At 50.4% G+C, this 19,243-nt stretch overlaps 2 protein-coding genes across 2 annotated transcripts; both read right to left on the reverse strand.

Moving 5' to 3' along the window:
• Positions 1–3,635: 3,635 nt before the first annotated feature.
• LOC141240606 (PIH1 domain-containing protein 1-like) lies at positions 3,636–12,331 on the reverse strand. Its single transcript, XM_073668677.1, has 10 exons — positions 12,224–12,331; positions 10,887–11,017; positions 10,610–10,676; positions 10,200–10,385; positions 9,804–9,865; positions 9,641–9,722; positions 4,659–4,758; positions 4,132–4,179; positions 3,688–3,730; positions 3,636–3,641 (listed from the first exon to the last, which is right to left on the reverse strand). The coding sequence occupies exons 2-10, from the start codon at positions 10,965–10,967 to the stop codon at positions 3,636–3,638; spliced, it is 675 nt and encodes a 224-aa protein (XP_073524778.1). The 5' UTR covers positions 10,968–11,017; positions 12,224–12,331.
• A 108-nt stretch (positions 12,332–12,439) lies between these two features.
• Positions 12,440–15,076, reverse strand: LOC141240605 (PIH1 domain-containing protein 1-like). The gene is made up of 4 exons (XM_073668676.1): positions 14,993–15,076; positions 13,554–13,684; positions 13,277–13,343; positions 12,440–13,052 (listed from the first exon to the last, which is right to left on the reverse strand). The coding sequence occupies exons 2-4, from the start codon at positions 13,632–13,634 to the stop codon at positions 12,691–12,693; spliced, it is 510 nt and encodes a 169-aa protein (XP_073524777.1). The 5' UTR covers positions 13,635–13,684; positions 14,993–15,076; the 3' UTR covers positions 12,440–12,690.
• Between the last annotated feature and the right edge of the window lie 4,167 nt (positions 15,077–19,243).

Below are 19,243 nucleotides of genomic sequence, written 5' to 3' on the forward strand. Positions count from 1 at the left end.
TTTAATAACGTTTTCCTTCTCTGGTATCTAGGAGCCATTTCAGCTATTTGTAAAGGGAATCTGTCAGCAGGTTTTTCTTGGCTATTCTGAGAGCAGCATGATGGGGTGAGCGCCACACTAGGAGTAGGACCACCGAGCCCAGAGCTATTGCAAGACGTGCAGACAATATATACCAGGTATGAATGAATCCAATACAACATTATTGTTACTTAGGAATGAACCTACTTGGATATAATACATCCCTTGATATGTATATACCAAAAGGTCATTATCTTGGGAATGCCTATATTGGCTTTTATTATTTGGGATTATATCCTTTTACTATGTGACCTAGGATATACTATCAGTACTATCAGTATGCATTAGCACAATTGGAGCTACTACTATTTAGCCCTGATGTCTCTGCAATTCAAATATTTACATTATACCTCCTCACTATTATATGGTATTACTATATATATGTGTGTGTGCTCTTTTCTTTCCCGCCATGTACCCAAATTATTATAATAAAGGTCTTTTTTAACACATTGACCCCTTGTCGGATGTACTATATATTGGTTGTTGTTGAGAGCAGCATGATGTAGAGACAAAGACCCTGATTCTAGGGACGTCTCACTTACAGGGCTGCTTGTTGTAGTTTTGATAAAAATCACACTTTTATTAGCAGAAGATTATCACTAGAGGACTAGTAAACCTGCTGCCAGGTAGTCCAACCACGCCCCCCACCACTGATTGGCAGTTTATATACAGTGTACACAGAAAGCGGCCAATCAGTGGTGTGGGTGGGGTTATTATACAGAGCTCAGCATTCAGAGATCTGCATGAGAAAAAAACCTGCAATTTTATCAAAATAACACCAAGCAGCCCAGTAAGTGATACATCGTTGGAATCAGGGCCTCGGATTATGCTGCTCTCAAATGGGATAGCAAAAACCTGCTGACATATTCCATTTAAAGGGGCAGCTGCTACTAAATCCAGACATGGTGCAAAATGTAAATTCTGCTGCAGATTTACTGCTGTAGATTTTTAATTCCTAAAAATCCCTGTAGATTCAGAGGATCTCAACCTTTTCAATGCAAATTATTTTCAAGACTTATTCACAGATATTATGAAATATTACAGTAGAAATAAAAAAAAAAAGCACAATACCTAAACCCCTTCCTTGGGAAAAATGTACGGCAAGTATAAGAAAGACAAAAATTTATTCTGGAGTCATATTGAAGTCTAAATAGAATTGTAACCATACAATGTAAACAGCAGCGAATGTAAGTAGGATCCACTTGATCTATATAAGAGGAACGTTTTCCAAAGCTGATCTTCTGATCCCACCGCTATGCTGGCTGCACCGGCATTGTGATCGTCAGCACCTGGAATATACGTCACGTTTTACTGCAGCTCATAGAACCAAATGATAAGACGCAGAGCAGTGTGAGGCTTGTGACTCGCTATACACAAAATATACGACATGTTTGATGAATGGCATAAAGGAAAGCCGATGCATTCAGATGTCTCAGGGCAACTATATGTTGTGATAGATAAGTTCCTGTCAGGGTGAGGGGCAGCATCCTATCTGCTCACTCATCATGACAGGTTTACAACATGTTGACTCATGGACGTGATCAGTCAGTCAATCGATGACATAGATGCACGTTCTTGATTCCGACAGGTAGGTCAGAGAAGTCCGTCTCAAACAGTTTACCTTCACCCATCTAGGATGGATGGCTGCTGACATCGTTGGCCATTATGTCCATACACAATTATTATCCCCTAATTGTGATGTACAGTACAAATTTATATTGTGGTACCGTGTTAGCCAGAAAATTTGATGGAAATAATTTTATGCCCAAAAATGGCAAAAGTATTCTCGGAGTGATACCTTTATTGGCTAACCAGAAAAAAATATATATATATGCAAACTTACAGAGCACACAGGCTCCTTCTTCAGGCAGGATTACAAATGTTATGAATTCATTTGTAATATTGCCTGAAGAAGGAGCCTCTGTGCTCTGAAAGCTTGCATATATATAAAGGTATCACTCCGAGAATACTTTTGCCATTTTTGGGCATAAAAGTATTCACATAGAATTATTCACTAATTAAAACAATTTATTTTTGCTAAATAAATGTATACATTTTTTAAAATTTTATTATATACATTTTCTCAGAGAACCTCTTTAAGAAGGAGATTTCAGAATGGGCTATAAGACATGTCCAGCTTTGCTTAATTGTCTCACCTTACTGTCCTTGTTGAACTGAGCTCCACTTTGTTCTTGGATGATATTGTAAGGAATGAAGACGTCTAGATGATACAAATCGGGACGTCTGACTATTCTGTCTTCACCCAAGTCCAACACAAGAGATCTAGCAGAAGACTGTAAAGAGAAGACCAGAGTGGTAGCAACGCTTATGTCGCTGAATGCTTCTGTACGGGAAAGAAAGTTGTAACCAACAAGTGCACAAAAATCTAAACTTTTATCTTGATACGTGGCCAACTAGAAGTTACTGTGTAGCTCCACACGTCTCATACATTAAATCTGACACGTGGAGGAACTGCTCACAGAAAATGCTGAAAAATATTTTTTAGGATTCACACTGCATTAAAAGGGGTTGTCCACCACTTTAATACTAATGGAATATCCTTAGGATAGGTCATCAATATTAAAGTGCCAGGCAACCCCTTTAAGTGAGGCATAATGAATGGTACCAGAATTTCAGATAACGTAGCCTTCATTAGGCAGAAGGCCCACTCGGTTATATGAAGAAATCTGGGGTCCCCAAAAGCAAACCCAGTAATCACCAGATTCCCGTGTGGTGACTACTTAATCTGCTTTTTGGGAAGACCAGAACTGACCCCTATATTTAACCAAGTGGGTCCCCTCAAGCTACATTATCCTGTCTGATGAAGGCTACATTAGCTGAAACATTCTTCATCTTCATTATGCCTCATTTAACGCAATGTGAATCATGGACATGAGAAAAATGAAATAAAAAAATAAATACATTTAAAGCATTTTCTGTGCGATTCCTCCAAATGTCGCATTAATATAGAAAAAATAAAGAGCGGCGTGTTCTACACTATTGCAACAAGCCTCTTTCATCATTTCTATCATCATTATACCATCATGTATATGCACCAGCACCATGGAATCAATGGCACTATATAATTAAATAATAATAATATATACATCTTCCCACCAGCTTGTTTTCCCTCTATCTCCTCTCTGGATCTATGAAGCCAGAACTGTCAAAGAAGAGGTGATGGTGGAGATGGAGGGGAAACAAGCAGGGGGGAAGGCTTATATAAATGACTGGTCCCGCCGTAAAGCACTGGGCGTCTGTGCTTGGTTTGAACAGTCGTTCTCTGCTGACAGTCATTTACAGAGATCTTCTTTCTCATTCCAACAGCTTGCAAACAACCCACCATGGTATGAAAAAAAAAATGATATCATCATCATCCAGCAAATGTGTCACAGCTGCCAGCAATTGGCTACTGTGGACACATCAAAGCTGTGATGATAAAAGTTGGCAGAGGAGGACCGGTAGCACGAGGTTGGCACAGACTTTTAATAAAGGAAGACTATTGGAAATCACATGAAATACAAAAAGGTCACAATCCTAAACCACATCTAAGGCTCTCACCACTTTAGGTAAAGAGACTTCAGCCACCAGAAAACTTGGGTGTCCTACAGGAGGTTCCGCCACAATCATGTAATCTGGTTTCACGGGTGAACTGATAAAAAAAGGAAGGCAGCAGTATAATGCAAGGGTACACCATCAATTTATGATCTGTTGGGGTCAATCTCTAATATAATAAAGGGGCACTGATGCTGGTAATGAGGAACAGCCCCTTTCACAGTCATTCCCTGCACATTGGCATCATGGCCTCCACTGTGCAGCGGAACGACAGCATAGATCCAGCAAAGTGAATGGGCTTAGCTGCAGTTCTCCTGCACAGTGAAAATCTGGGTAGCTGCCCCACACCAGCATATTCTTTAAAAAGGGCAGCGGGGTTACTTCCAGGCTGCAGCCCCCTTATTTTTGGAGTCCAAGAAGTTGGATATCCTATATTTTTCGTAAGATGGGATTCTAAAAAAAGTAAATGCATGCATTAAAGCTCAAAGTAACCCAAACCTTTCAACTTCTGAGATCAGGGACTTGCTTGGAGTTAGCTGGGAGGGTCTGTAGGAAAAAAATAAAGAACATAAAGACATAATAGTTAAAACAACAAAAAAAAAAACAATGTCCACATTGTTCTTGCACCATAACAAGCCATTCTGCAACTTCCCCCATCTGTTGAGTATAACCCATCACCACGAGGAGTGGTGCTCCCCCATCTGTTGGGTATAACCCATCACCACGAGGAGTGGCGCTCCCCCATCTGTTGGGTATAACCTATCACCTCAAGGAGTGGCGCTCCCCCATCTGTTGGGTATAACCCATCACCACGAGGAGTGGCGCTGCCCCATCTGTTGGGTATAACCTATCACCAGAAGGAGTGGCGCTCGTCATACTTTGTGTCCCTAGGGGAAATGTGGTATTATAAGACATGGATGAGCGAGGAACATCAGAGAAGAAGCCGCCGATGCTCAACAGCAGCCTACTCTGTCGTCTTTTACAGACTGTATGCCATAGACTTGTACCTTAGAGTTGGGACTTACCCCATTATGTCCATTTCCTGAATCATCGGTTTTGATTTGGTTCTGATATTCTGTTCAAAAATGGATCCCAGGAACTTCCGATTTTTCAGCATTTTCCACTCTGAAGGGAAACCATAGATGATTAACAGGGTCAGACTGGAACTGAAACTCAGCCCTGGCATGTGAGAGGACGCAGGCCCGCCCGACACGAGTTGAATGTGATACATTTTCGTGAATGATTTGGGTATATGTCACAATAAAAATTGCTGCAAACTGCACTTTATCATCGATAGACAAAAACTGACATAATGTAAAATATAAACTTCCCTCCAGGAAAATGTTAATTTCTTTCAACTGGAGGGACGGACATATTTGTAATATAGAGCTCCAAGTTCCCAAAAACGCTATGTTTGATAGTACCAGGAAAAGTGAATCCTTGCAGATTTGAAGCAGTTTCATGTCTATTCTTTCAGTATTTTTGCAGCGTTTCTAAAGAACGGGAAAAAAAAATCTCAAAAACCGCAATATCAAGGGGATTTTCCTGCCGAGCGACACGTTTTTTGTGCAGAAATGTTCTTCCCTTTCTTTTTTGTTTATATTTTGTGTTATACACCAGTGGCCAAAATTGAGGCAACACCTTCAGTTTTTCACCATCACCAATATTTAATGGAGGATTTCACTGACCTACTTACTTGTACACACGCCCTCTTCTGCCATATGTATTCTATGTTGGTTTATAGTGACCTGGGTGTGATTTAAGACAGATATTGTGCGATTAAAATGCGGTTTTTATATTTTAAAGCCAGTTTGTCATCAGAAGGTAAGCAATTACATGTTTCCGTTCTCAAAGTGTGGAAGCGGTTTCAAGAGACTGGTTCGATAAAGAATAAACCAGGTAGAGAAAGGAAGAAGGCTACAAGTCCTCAGACTGATAGAAGAATTGTTAGAATCGCCCTAAATAACAGGGAATAAACTGCTGTTAACATCAACAAGGAGCTTGTTAACACCGGAGTGACCGTGTCTGATCGGACGGTTCGACGACGACTGGTAAACGCGGGGTTAAGAGCCAGAATACCAGGTAAAAAGCCATTTTTGAATGCCTCACAGTGTCAGAAACGTCTGCAGGGGCCAAAGAACATTGTAAATGGACCATTGAACAATGGAGAAATGTTATATGGAGCGATGAGACACGCATATCCATCTTTGGCAGCGACGGTGTCCGCTACGTTCGACGACGACCTGGAGAGGACTGGTTGTCAGAGGGTACAGTACCCACCATGAAGCATCCTCTGAGTGTTATGGTAGGGGGCTGCGTGTCCAGAGATGCAGGTGGTCGGCTGCAGGTAATTGAAGAAACAGTTAATGCTGAAAAGTACATCAAGGACGTCCTTCAGCCTAAACTCATTCCTTCGGCACACGATGTATTTGGTGAAGGGACACCGTATATTTTAAGATGGAGCCCCATGAAATACAGCTAAAAAATGTCTCTCTTGGTTCAAGGACAAAAATGTCCAGCTATTGAATTGGCCAGGAAACAGCCCCGATCTCAATCCTATTGAGAATCTCTGGGCTCGGCTCAAAAGAGAGGTGTCAAAACAGCGGGCTTCACACAAGCAGGAACTCATTGCAGCCATCATCAAATCATGGCTTCATATCATCACACCATCTGATTTACACAAACTGGTAGATAGCATGCCAAGTAGATGCCAGGCCGTCATCAAGGCCGAGGGCTATCCAACTGAGTATTAACATTTAGTGTTAGATATGAAAATAGGACAAATCAATGGCTTTTCTCCCACAGTCATCTGAGTGACAATAGTGTCCAATTTGTTGACAAATGAACAAATTTCCTGCTAATATTGTGTTTCTATATGAGATTTTATTTCTACTTAAAAACTTTACTGTGAAATCAAAAACATTCATGAAATTTGTATTTGTATTGGCAAAATGCTAAAAATTCATAAATCTTGGGGGTGTTGCCTCAATTTTGGCCACTAGTGTATAGAGTTCCTCAGTATATTTATATTTTGTCCCCCATCACCTTTTTCATCTCTCCTTACAAGTATGCCTTGTATCTTAATTAAAACATGGTAGTAAGTAGCATATTAAACCCTTTTATAATGGGTAGTGTAGAATCGCTGCATATTTCAGGGTTATGCGCTCCTGAGGACTCATTAGTGCTGCCCTCCTCAGGCGAAACCTGGTTGTGACCTCGTATAATATGGGGCTAGCCGGTCTCACCTACCAGTTTGGGTCACAAACCCTTTTTCGTTTGCTTTGATGTTTTACTCATTGTTTATTAAGTTTACACCCCAAATCTCTCCTAATCCTGGAGATCAAACCTATGAAAGCAATTTATGAATGATCGTAACACCTCTATGAAGGGTAATTATCATCTCCTTCATAAATATACATTTATATGTATAAATACATATGTGGTCAATGCATAGTACTGGCACATGACTTATCACTTTCCAGGACCTTACAAAGCACCAGGAACATTGATAACAAGCGGAGGTGAAGCGATTCTGGCAACTTAATAGGAAAGGATTCTTTACAGTTAGAGCAGTCAGACTGTGGAATGCCAACCACAAGATATAGTAATGGCAGATAGTATAACAACATTTATAGAAGGGCTGGATACTTTTTTAACAAAACATGACATTGTGGGTTATAAATAATCTAGTAATAGAAAATCTATAACTTTGGAGATAGACCAAGGACATTAAAGTTCAAACTTTTTCAACCTATGTAACTATGCAAGTATGCAGAATGCACATTAGGAAAATGCTTGAAATGCAATTCCTTATAATATTATTTTACAAGTAATTTCCTCTTAATTTTCTGATTTGTAAAGTGCTAGTTATAAGCCCAATCTATGGATCTAAAAAGTGCAAAACACTCCTGAAACACTTGTACGTATGTTCTATAATCTGTATTTCTTATGGTGCCTAAGGGAAGCCGTAATGATAAGACTCCTGCTTGGTATCAAGTACAATTATTTGCCTCCATAATGAAAGTGAATTACCAATGATGAAAGGGTTAATACTTGGACCCTGCATCAGTAATAACCCTTGTAGTAACCATGACAACTATTGTGAGGGCATAAACAAGTGTCATAAAGAAGATTGCATAAAAGAATGCCGCACTGCCATGATCAACGCCATTACTGATGATGCGCCTGAGGACCTTGAGCTTGACCACCCCACGTAATGTGCCAACGTTGGTGTAATTTGGAGGTTCTAGCAGGGAAAGGGGTTGTCTTCTTAGACACCCCGGGGGCATGGGAAGGTAACAGAGGGGGGGTCCCCAAAACAGGATCCCCTTCTGTTACTATGTACAAAGAGCTGCTCTTCTTTGGGAGTTCATGGATGGATCCTTGACTTTAATGGGTGATAAATTGGGAGAGGGGGGGATACTCATCCTATTAGGGGTTATCCATAATGAGCAACCCCTGTAACCAAGTGCCCAACTTCTTGAGAGACGGAGCTGGATCTGTAAGGGAGAAGTGGTAGATCCACCTGGGAAATCAGATCAACTAAATTCGTTCCAGCAATAAATGTGGTGACAGATATCGCAGCTATCACATTAATAGTCTATATTTGTTATGTCGTTCTCTGTAAATATGTACAAATTCTAAAACTCCGTCATATATCGGCACTAACTCTCTAAGCCCAAGGGAAGGGCAGCCCTCGAGCCATGGTTCCCTAGAGGTTTCCTCCACAGGGGGTTTTCCTCTCCTGAGCGCTGGAGGGTGACTCTTCGTGAGTCGAGGGTTGTGCCATTTTCGGTGTCATGTAAATTTAAATAAAGTTGAGAATGTTTGACACCTAATTGCAATGATTTGTGTATTTATTTTGTATGTGTCTGATTCATTTTGTTTGGGAGTCGGGGTCCATCACACATCACTGAGTCATACGTCTGGACATCTGCCGCCAGCAGTTTTGCCCCAGGGGTTGCCCCTGCTCTGGGGAGTTTGATGGAGCAGAGAAGACAAGAATTACAGCACTCATCCTCAGAATAAGGACTTCTATTACAGTACTACAAGCAGCTTCCTCACCTCATTCACACAGTGAGTATTTTGGGCACTAATTTACAGCAGTATTTGTAAGCTGAAGACCAGAGGGGAACAAACACAGTGAAAAATAGTAACTGAAACACTTTCACCTCTTCTGTTTTGGATCCACTCCTGGCGTCTGCTAACAAATACTGATGCAAAATATCGCCATGGAAGTGCCCTAAATTCTTACTGACTGATTTGACTGTTTGAGTTGCAGTCAAGCAACAGAGGTTGCAAGCGTTAAAGGAGTTTTCTGGTCTCAAAAACCCCTGTCCCCCTTGCCATTTTTCTCTATCCTGAACCTGTGCTTCCTGCCCCGATCTCAGACTGTCTGACCTAGTCCTTGTCTTCGCTCTCCTGTGTCTGGTACCCTGGTACCTCCGGAATGCTGCTGCAGTCCCGGGGACTGCACTGAAGTTGTACCTGGTGCCTACTGGCGGCCCAGTCTATCCTCACCACCAAAGGTTCTAGTGGAGACCCAGTAGACACCTAGTCACAACCCTCCCGTGGGGCAGTGGGTCCATATCCACCAGTGTTACACCCACATAGCAAATGTGGTACCAATATTCAAGAACGGGATAATATCTGAGCCTGGAATTTATAGGCAGGTAAGTTTAACTTGTACTGTGGGCAACATCTTTGAGGGTTTTCTAAGAGATACTAACCTGGAGCACCTCAATAAGAATAACCTAAACATATGATTATGAGGGATCTGTCCTGCAAACTAATCTGAAAAGATTCTATGCGGAGGTAAGTTCTAGGTTGGACCAGGGAAACTTAGTGGTTTTCGTCTATCTGGACTTTTCAAAGGCATTTGATACAGTGCCATACAACAGGTTAGTACATAAAAATGTTCAATATATTATATGGTAAACTTGCTCCACGAAAGAACAAGTCCTTGTGTTGGAAAAATCAAGGAAAATATCAGTGATGCGGTCGTTACCTCTTGACAGCTCCATTTCGTACTTGTTCTCTAGTCCCTCCATGGCCACGGTGATAAAAAATTCCCTGAGAAGCTCATTATTCTAATAAAAAAAATACAAAGTAAGGAGCTGACACAAAGGAGAGCAGACAGCTCGTATGTCGGAATAAGCAATTGCAGTTACCTTAATTTTCTCAAAGAAGGTGCCATTAATCACTATGTCGTACGCCATGCAGCCGCCTCCACCTGTAGGACAAAGTGCACCAGGACTTAGATACTTTGCGATGCCGAATCAATCCATTGATCTTAGTTGGGCTGCTATGAATAATTAGCATAAGTTCTTAAAGGGGAATCCAAGTAGTGGGCAATCCCTTTAAGTCCCAAATCTAAACCAAAAAAGTTCAAAAGACAACAACAAACTTTATTCCGCAGACTGGAAGTGGACCTACCAGAACCTGTGGAGACGGCACCTTTGATCATTGAGGATTAGTAAGTTGTAATACTTGCTATTTTATCCCCTTTAAGGATATCTCTGGACTACCCCTTTAAAAAGAGACTTGCTGTATTAAAAAAAAAGTACTATTATCAACTTCAACGTGGGGCTCTCCAAGGCTCATGGGGACTCGATAGCCGGAGGGATCATCAGATTCCAGGATGCTGACTAACTCCTGCTCCGTCAGGTCCGGGGGCGCTGAGATCTGGTTCGACTTGCAGATGTTAATAAAGATTTTGGTATTTTTGGATGTGCGAGTTTTAATGCAGAAACCTACCAGAAATAAAAACAAAAAGTGAACAAAAACACAATAAAATCGGCAAAAGCCAAGCAGCATTTACATGTAACCAACTGTATAAGAAAAAACGATGTGACCCCCCACGTTGGTTGCATCATGTGACCGTTGCAGTCATTAAGACCCCACTGCCCCACTGTGGTATCTGTCGCATAATATGCACAAAGTAATCTGGATAATAATCAGAGGACGCCCATCTCACTCGGCTGGGGTCTGATCTGTCTGCTTTCTGGTAAGTTCGGTATTCTGCTCTGTATCTCCTGTTTGGCCTGAAATGAGGCAATAAGTGAGAATCAGTGAGTAACATGAACAGGATGGTTCTGCAAACAGATTTTTCCTGCACCAAAATAGTACAACTGTGAGGGGTCTAAAGCCAACAATACACATTAGGTAAATGTTGGAGACTGCCGCGCCCCCGGCAGCTGACGGAGGAGACATTCACCCGGTGATTGCTGGCCTCTCCAATTCATCTTTCGTACCTTCATCAGCATCTGTTCATACAGCGCTTCCTCCATGTTTGTGTTCATTTCTGCAGACAGCAGCGACTTGTCAGACGCCATTTTTTCGGTCAAAGACAGAAGCTCAGGGTTCTTGTTTTATAAGAGAAAACCTGAAAAATGAAAATATGTATTAATCTTCTCCACAGACAACGACAAGGGGAGAGTGCGGGAGCCTGACGGCCCACGACACGAGGGGGGGGCGTGGGAGCCCGACGGCCCACGACACGAGGGGGGGGCGTGGGAGCCCGACGGCCTACGACACGAGGGGGGGGCGCGGGAGCCCGACGGCCCACGACACGAGGGGGAGGCGCGGGAGCCCGACGGCCCACGACACGAGGGGGAGGCGCGGGAGCCCGACGGCCCACGACACGAGGGGGGGGCACGGGAGCCCGACGGCCCACGACACGAGGGGGGGCGCGGGAGCCCGACAGCCCACGACACGAGGGGGGGCGCGGGAGCCCGACAGCCCACGACACGAGGGGGGGCGCGGGAGCCCGACAGCCCACGACGACACGAGGGGGGGGCGCGGGAACCCGACAGCCCACGACACGAGGGGGGGGGGCGGGAGCCCGACAGCCCACGACACGAGGGGGGGCGCGGGAGCACGACAGCCCACGACACGAGGGGGGGGCGCGGGAGCCCGACAGCCCACAACACGAGGGGGGGCGCGGGAGCCCGACAGCCCACGACACGAGGGGGTGCGGGAGCCCGACAGCCCACGACACGAGGGTGTGAGGGAGCCTGACAGCCCACGACATGAAGGGGTGCGGGAGCCCGACAGCCCACGACACGAGGGTGTGAGGGAGCCTGACAGCCCACGACACGAGGGTGTGAGGGAGCCTGACAGCCCACGACACGAGGGGGTGCGGGAGCCCGACAGCCCACGACACGAGGGGGGGGGCGCGGGAGCCCGACAGCCCACGACATGAGGGGGGGGCGCGGGAGCCCGACAGCCCACGACACAAGGGGGGGCGCGGGAGCCCGACAGCCCACGACACGAGGGGGGGCGCGGGAGCCCGACAGCCCACGACACGAGGGGGGGCGCGGGAGCCCGACAGCCCACGACACGAGGGGGGGGCGCAGGAGCCCGACAGCCCACGACACGGGGGGGGGGGTGGGGGAGCCCGACAGCCCACGACACGAGGGGTGCGGGAGCCTGACAGCTGACGACACGAGGGGGTGCGGGAGCCTGACAGCTGATGACATGAGGGGGTGCGAGACCCTGACAATAATGGGAGTGGGATTCTGCACACCTACAGCTAGCTACTTATTGTCCTGAATGTAGTAATCACCTTGGCACATTCCCATCTTCTTACCTGTAGTACAGACGCCAAACACCACTACTCTGACTGCAACCACCCAGCTACAGCGTCACCAGCCTCAGCAACAGGGGAGCGTCTAGATTGGAGTTGATGTCTTGAGGGGGAGGAGTGATTTCATGGAATCATGACCTCACCGGAAGGGGCGGGGCCTTCTCAGTCCAGTGGACACTATTCCACCTGCAGCTGCAGCAGTGCGCACATTGTGCCGGGACAGGAGGACTGGTGATGAGGAGCTCGTGTTCTGCGTTGTGCTGTGAGGACTGAGGCGGGGAGAACTGACCATGTGAATAAATGCTGTGCTGGCAAAAAGGGGGGTGGTGTGAGGGGCATCCAGGGGGCTGTGTGGGTGGTGTGAGGGGGCCAGGGGTAGCGGCAATTCTGCTGCAGAAACACTTAAAAACGCTTGGTAGAAGGTTTGCCATGTTCCCCAATGAACGCAAGCACTAACGCAGCACTAACAATTATTTTGCGGAAGCGCGGCGCTTTCGCCACCATTGACTTGCATTGGAACACATGGAATCCGCATCACTGGATCTGTACATGCAGATTCCATGAGTTTCAATGTGCGGATGGTACCCGGGTTTGGAGAAGAGGAGACTCTCCTCCGGACCAGGGTACCATAGAACCTGTAAAAAAAGAATAAAATAAAAAATAAATATTATACTTACCTTCTGATGGCCCCCGGTGTCTTTATCCGATGTGTCCTGGCTTGCCGGCAGCTCGCGATGCTCCGTCAGGTCCGGGGGCGCTGAGATCTGGTTCGACTTGCAGATGTTAATAAAGATTTTGGTATTTTTGGATGTGCGAGTTTTAATGCAGAAACCTACCAGAAATAAAAACAAAAAGTGAACAAAAACACAATAAAATCGGCAAAAGCCAAGCAGCATTTACATGTAACCAACTGTATAAGAAAAAACGATGTGACCCCCCACGTTGGTTGCATCATGTGACCGTTGCAGTCATTAAGACCCCACTGCCCCACTGTGGTATCTGTCACATACTATGCACAAAGTAATCTGGATAATAATCAGAGGACGCCCATCTCACCCAGCTGGGGTCTGATCAGTCTGCTTTCTGGTAAGTTCGGTATTCTGCTCTGTATCTCCTGTTTGGCCTGAAATGAGGCAATAAGTGAGAATCAGTGAGTAACATGAACAGGATGGTTCTGCAAACAGATTTTTCCTGCACCAAAATAGTACAACTGTGAGGGGTCTAAAGCCAACAATACACATTAGGTAAATGTTGGAGACTGCCGCGCCCCCGGCAGCTGACGGAGGAGACATTCACCCGGTGATTGCTGGCCTCTCCAATTCATCTTTCGTACCTTCATCAGCATCTGTTCATACAGCGCTTCCTCCATGTTTGTGTTCATTTCTGCAGACAGCAGCGACTTGTCAGACGCCATTTTTTCGGTCAAAGACAGAAGCTCAGGGTTCTTGTTTTATAAGAGAAAACCTGAAAAATGAAAATATGTATTAATCTTCTCCACAGACAACGACAAGGGGAGAGTGCGGGAGCCTGACGGCCCACGACACGAGGGGGGGGCGTGGGAGCCCGACGGCCCACGACACGAGGGGGGGGCGTGGGAGCCCGACGGCCCACGACACGAGGGGGGGGCGCGGGAGCCCGACGGCCCACGACACGAGGGGGAGGCGCGGGAGCCCGACGGCCCACGACACGAGGGGGGGGCACGGGAGCCCGACGGCCCACGACACGAGGGGGGGCGTGGGAGCCCGACAGCCCACGACACGAGGGGGGGGGCGGGAGCCCGACAGCCCACGACACGAGGGGGGGGCGCGGGAGCCCGACAGCCCACGACACGAGGGGGGGCGCGGGAGCCCGACAGCCCACGACACGAGGGGGGGCGCGGGAGCCCGACAGCCCACGACACGAGGGGGGGCGCGGGAGCCCGACAGCCCACGACGACACGAGGGGGGGGCGCGGGAACCCGACAGCCCACGACACGAGGGGGGGGGCGGGAGCCCGACAGCCCACGACACGAGGGGGGGGCGCGGGAGCACGACAGCCAACATCACGAGGGGGGGGCGCGGGAGCCCGACAGCCCACAACACGAGGGGGGGCGCGGGAGCCCGACAGCCCACGACACGAGGGGGTGCGGGAGCCCGACAGCCCACGACACGAGGGTGTGAGGGAGCCTGACAGCCCACGACATGAAGGGGTGCGGGAGCCCGACAGCCCACGACACGAGGGTGTGAGGGAGCCTGACAGCCCACGACACGAGGGTGTGAGGGAGCCTGACAGCCCACGACACGAGGGGGTGCGGGAGCCCGACAGCCCACGACACGAGGGGGGGGGCGCGGGAGCCCGACAGCCCACGACATGAGGGGGGGGCGCGGGAGCCCGACAGCCCACGACATGAGGGGGGGGCGCGGGAGCCCGACAGCCCACGACACGAGGGGGGGCGCGGGAGCCCGACAGCCCACGACACGGGGGGGGTGGGGGAGCCCGACAGCCCACGACACGAGGGGGGGCGCGGGAGCCCGACAGCCCACGACACGAGGGGGGGGCGCAGGAGCCCGACAGCCCACGACACGGGGGGGGTGGGGGAGCCCGACAGCCCACGACACGAGGGGTGCGGGAGCCTGACAGCTGACGACACGAGGGGGTGCGGGAGCCTGACAGCTGACGACATGAGGGGGTGCGAGACCCTGACAATATTGGGAGTGGGATTCTGCACACCTACAGCTAGCTACTTATTGTCCTGAATGTAGTAATCACCTTGGCACATTCCCATCTTCTTACCTGTAGTACAGACGCCAAACACCACTACTCTGACTGCAACCACCCAGCTACAGCGTCACCACGCCTCAGCAACAAGGGAGTGTCTAGATTGGAGTTGATGTCTTGAGGGGGAGGAGTGATTTCATGGAATCATGACGTCACCGGAAGGGGCGGGGCCTTCTCAGTCCAGTGGACACTATTCCACCTGCAGCTGCAGCAGTGCGCACATTGTGCCGGGACAGGAGGATGGTGATGAGGAGCTCGTGTTCTGCGTTGTGCTGTGAGGACTGAGGCGGGGAGAACTGACCATGTGAATAAATGCTGTGCTGGCAAAAAGGGGGGTGGTGTGAGGGGCATCCAGGGGGCTGTGTGGGTGGTGTGAGGGGGCCAGGGGTAGCGGCAATTCTGCTGCAGAAACACTTAAAAACGCTTGGTAGAAGGTTTGCCATGTTCCCCAATGAACGCAAGCACTAACGCAGCACTAACAATTATTTTGCGGAAGCGCGGCGCTTTCGCCACCATTGACTTGCATTGGAACACATGGAATCCGCATCACTGGATCTGTACATGCAGATTCCATGAGTTTCAATGTGCGGATGGTACCCGGGTTTGGAGAAGAGGAGACTCTCCTCCGGACCAGGGTACCATAGAACCTGTAAAAAAAGAATAAAATAAAAAATAAATATTATACTTACCTTCTGATGGCCCCCGGTGTCTTTATCCGATGTGTCCTGGCTTGCCGGCAGCTCGCGATGGTCTGAAAAGGACCTGCCGTGACGTCATTAAGTCATGTGATGGGTCATGCGACCGCTGACGTCGGCAGGCCATCAGAAGGTAATTATATATTTATTTTTTACCATTCTTTTACGGTCACTCTATATAAATCCATGCCGGTTGCATGGATTTATATAGTGTGACCAAGTTGTCAAGCACTTTCCAAGTGATGCTAAAATCGCTTGTCAACCCGCATGCGGAAATGCAAGTAGAACGCTTCACATCAGCAAGTCCCTGGCAGGAAAAACGCATGTACAATCCGCATGTACAATCCACATGCGTTTTTTCTAGCAGGGAGAAGCAGAAACGCTCAAAAAAATCCGGAGCATTTCTGCATCGTGGGCACATAGCCTTACATTAATTGTATGACTCAATACTGAGCACACGTAACCATCTATACACAGCGGGAGGCCGCACGTAGCCATCTATACACAGCGGGAGGACGCACGTAGCCATCTATACCCAGCGGGAGGCCGCACGTACCCATCTATACACAGCAGGAGGCCGCACGTAGCCATCTATACACAGCAGGAGGCCGCACATAGCCATCTATACACAGCAGGAGGCCACACGTAGCCATCTATACACAGCGGGAGGCCGCACGGCGCCACCTATACACAGCGGGAGGCCGCACGGCGCCACATATACACAGCGGGAGGCCGCACGGCGCCACCTATACACAGCGGGAGGCCGCACGGAGCCACCTATACACAGCGGGAGGCCGCACGGCGCCACCTATACACAGAGGGAGGCCGCACGGCGCCACCTATACACAGAGGGAGGCCGCACGGCGCCACCTATACACAGCGGGAGGCCGCACGGCGCCACCTATACACAGCGGGAGGCCGCACGTAGCCACCTATACACAGCGGGAGGCCGCACGGTGCCACCTATACACAGCGGGAGGCCGCACGGCGCCACCTATACACAGCGGGAGGCCGCACGGCGCCACCTATACACAGCGGGAGGCCGCACGGCGCCACCTATACACAGCGGGAGGCCGCACGGCGCCACCTATACACAGCGGGAGGCCGCACGGCGCCACCTATACAAAGCGGGAAGCCGCACGGCGCCACCTATACACAGCGGGAGGCCCCATGGTGCCACCTATACACAGCGGGAGGCCCCATGGCGCCACCTATACACAGCGGGAGGCCGCACGGCGCCACCTATACACAGCGGGAGGCCGCACGGCGCCACCTATACACAGCGAGAGGCCGCACGGCGCCACCTATACACAGCGGGAGGCCACACGGCGCCACCTATACACAGCGGGAGGCCGCACGATGCCATCTATACACAGCACGGGGCCGCACAATGCCATCTATGCACAGCGGGAGGCCGCACGGCGCCATCTATGCACAGCGGGAGGCTGCACGGTGCCATTTATACACAGCGAGAGGCCGCACAGCGCCTCCCCCAGAGACAGCAGGAGGCCGCACGGCGCCATCTATACACAGCGGGAGGCCGCACGATGCCATCTATACACAGCACGGGGCTGCACAATGCCACCTATACACAGCGGGAGGCCGCACGGCGCCAGCTATACACAGTGGGAGGCCGCACGGCACATCTATACACAGCGGGAGGCCGCACGGTGCACCCCCAGAGACAGCAGGAGACCGCACGGCGCCATCTATATGCAGCGGGAGGCCACACGGCGCCCCCCCCAGAGACAGCAGGAGGCCGCGCGACGCCATCTATACACAGCGGGAGGCCGCACGTCGCCACCTATACACGGCAGGGGGCCGCACAACGCCATCTATACTCAGCAGGAGGCCGCACGGCGCCACCTATACACAGCGGGAGGCCGCACGGCGCCACCTATACACAACAGGGGGCCACACGATGCCATCTATACTCAGCAGGAGGCCGCATGGTGCCACCTATACACAGCGAAGGCCGCATGGCGCCCCCCCCAGAGACAGCAGTAGGCCGCACGGCACCATCTATACTCAGCAGGAGGCCGCACGGCGCCATCTATACACAGCGGGAGGTCTCACGGCGCCCCCGACCTCAGAGACAGCAGGAGGCCGCACGTCGCCATCTATACTCAGCAGGAGGATGCACGGCGCCACCTATACACAGCGGGAGGCCGCACGGCGCCACCTATACACAGCGGGAGGCCGCGCGGCACCACCTATACACAGCGGGAGGCCGCACGGCGCCACCTATACACAGCGGGAGGCCGCACGGCGCCATCTATACATAGCGGGAGGCCGCACGGCGCCACCTATACACAGCGGGAGGCCGCACGGCGCCACCTATACACAGCGGGAGGCTTCACGGCGTCATCTATACACAGCGGGAGGCCGCACGGCGACCTCCCCAGAGACAGCAGGAGGCCGCACGGCGCCATCTATACACAGCGGGAGGCCGCACGATGCCATCTATACACAGCATGGGGCTGCACAATGCCACCTATACACAGCGGGAGGCCGCACGGCGGCGTCTATACACAGCGAGAGGCTGCACGGTGCCACCTATACACAGCGGGAGGCTGCACGATGCCATCTATACACAGCACGGGGCCGCACAATGCCATCTATACACAGCGGGAGGCCGCATGGCGCCATCTATGCACAGCGGTAGGCTGCACGGCGCCATCTATACACAGCGGGAGTCCGCACGGCGTTCCCCCCAGAGACAGCAGGAGGCCGCATGGCGCCATCTATACACAGCGGGAGGCCGCACATCGCCCCCCCCAGAGACAGCATGAGGCCGCACGGCGCCATCTATACACAGCGGGAGGCCGCACGATGCCATCTATACACAGCACGGAGCTGCACAATGCCACCTATACACAGCGGGAGGCCGCATGGCGCCACCTATACACAGCGGGAGGCTGCACGGCGCCATCTATACACAGCGGGAGGCCGCACGATGCCATCTATACACAGCACGGGGCCGCACAATGCCATCTATACACAGCTGGAGGCCGCACGGCGCCATCTATGCACAGCGGGAGGCTGCACGGCGCCATCTATACACAGCGGGAGGCCACACGATGCCATCTATACACAGCACGGAGCTGCACAATGCCACCTATACACAGCGGGAGGCCCCATGGTGCCACCTATACACAGCGGGAGGCCCCATGGCGCCACCTATACACAGCGGGAGGCCGCACGGCGCCACCTATACACAGCGGGAGACCGCACGGCACCACCTATACACAGCGAGAGGCCGCACGGCGCCACCTATACACAGCGGGAGGCCACACGGCGCCACCTATACACAGCGGGAGGCCGCACGATGCCATCTATACACAGCACGGGGCCACACAATGCCATCTATGCACAGCGGGAGGCCGCACGGCGCCATCTATGCACAGCGGGAGGCTGCACGGTGCCATTTATACACAGCGAGAGGCCGCACAGCGCCTCCCCCAGAGACAGCAGGAGGCCGCACGGCGCCATCTATACACAGCGGGAGGCCGCACGATGCCATCTATACACAGCACGGGGCTGCACAATGCCACCTATACACAGCGGGAGG

Source organism: Phyllobates terribilis, unplaced genomic scaffold, assembly GCF_046119375.1.
Source record: "Phyllobates terribilis strain yellow unplaced genomic scaffold, ASM4611937v1 Scaffold_883__1_contigs__length_573848, whole genome shotgun sequence".
NCBI lineage: Eukaryota > Metazoa > Chordata > Amphibia > Anura > Dendrobatidae > Phyllobates > Phyllobates terribilis.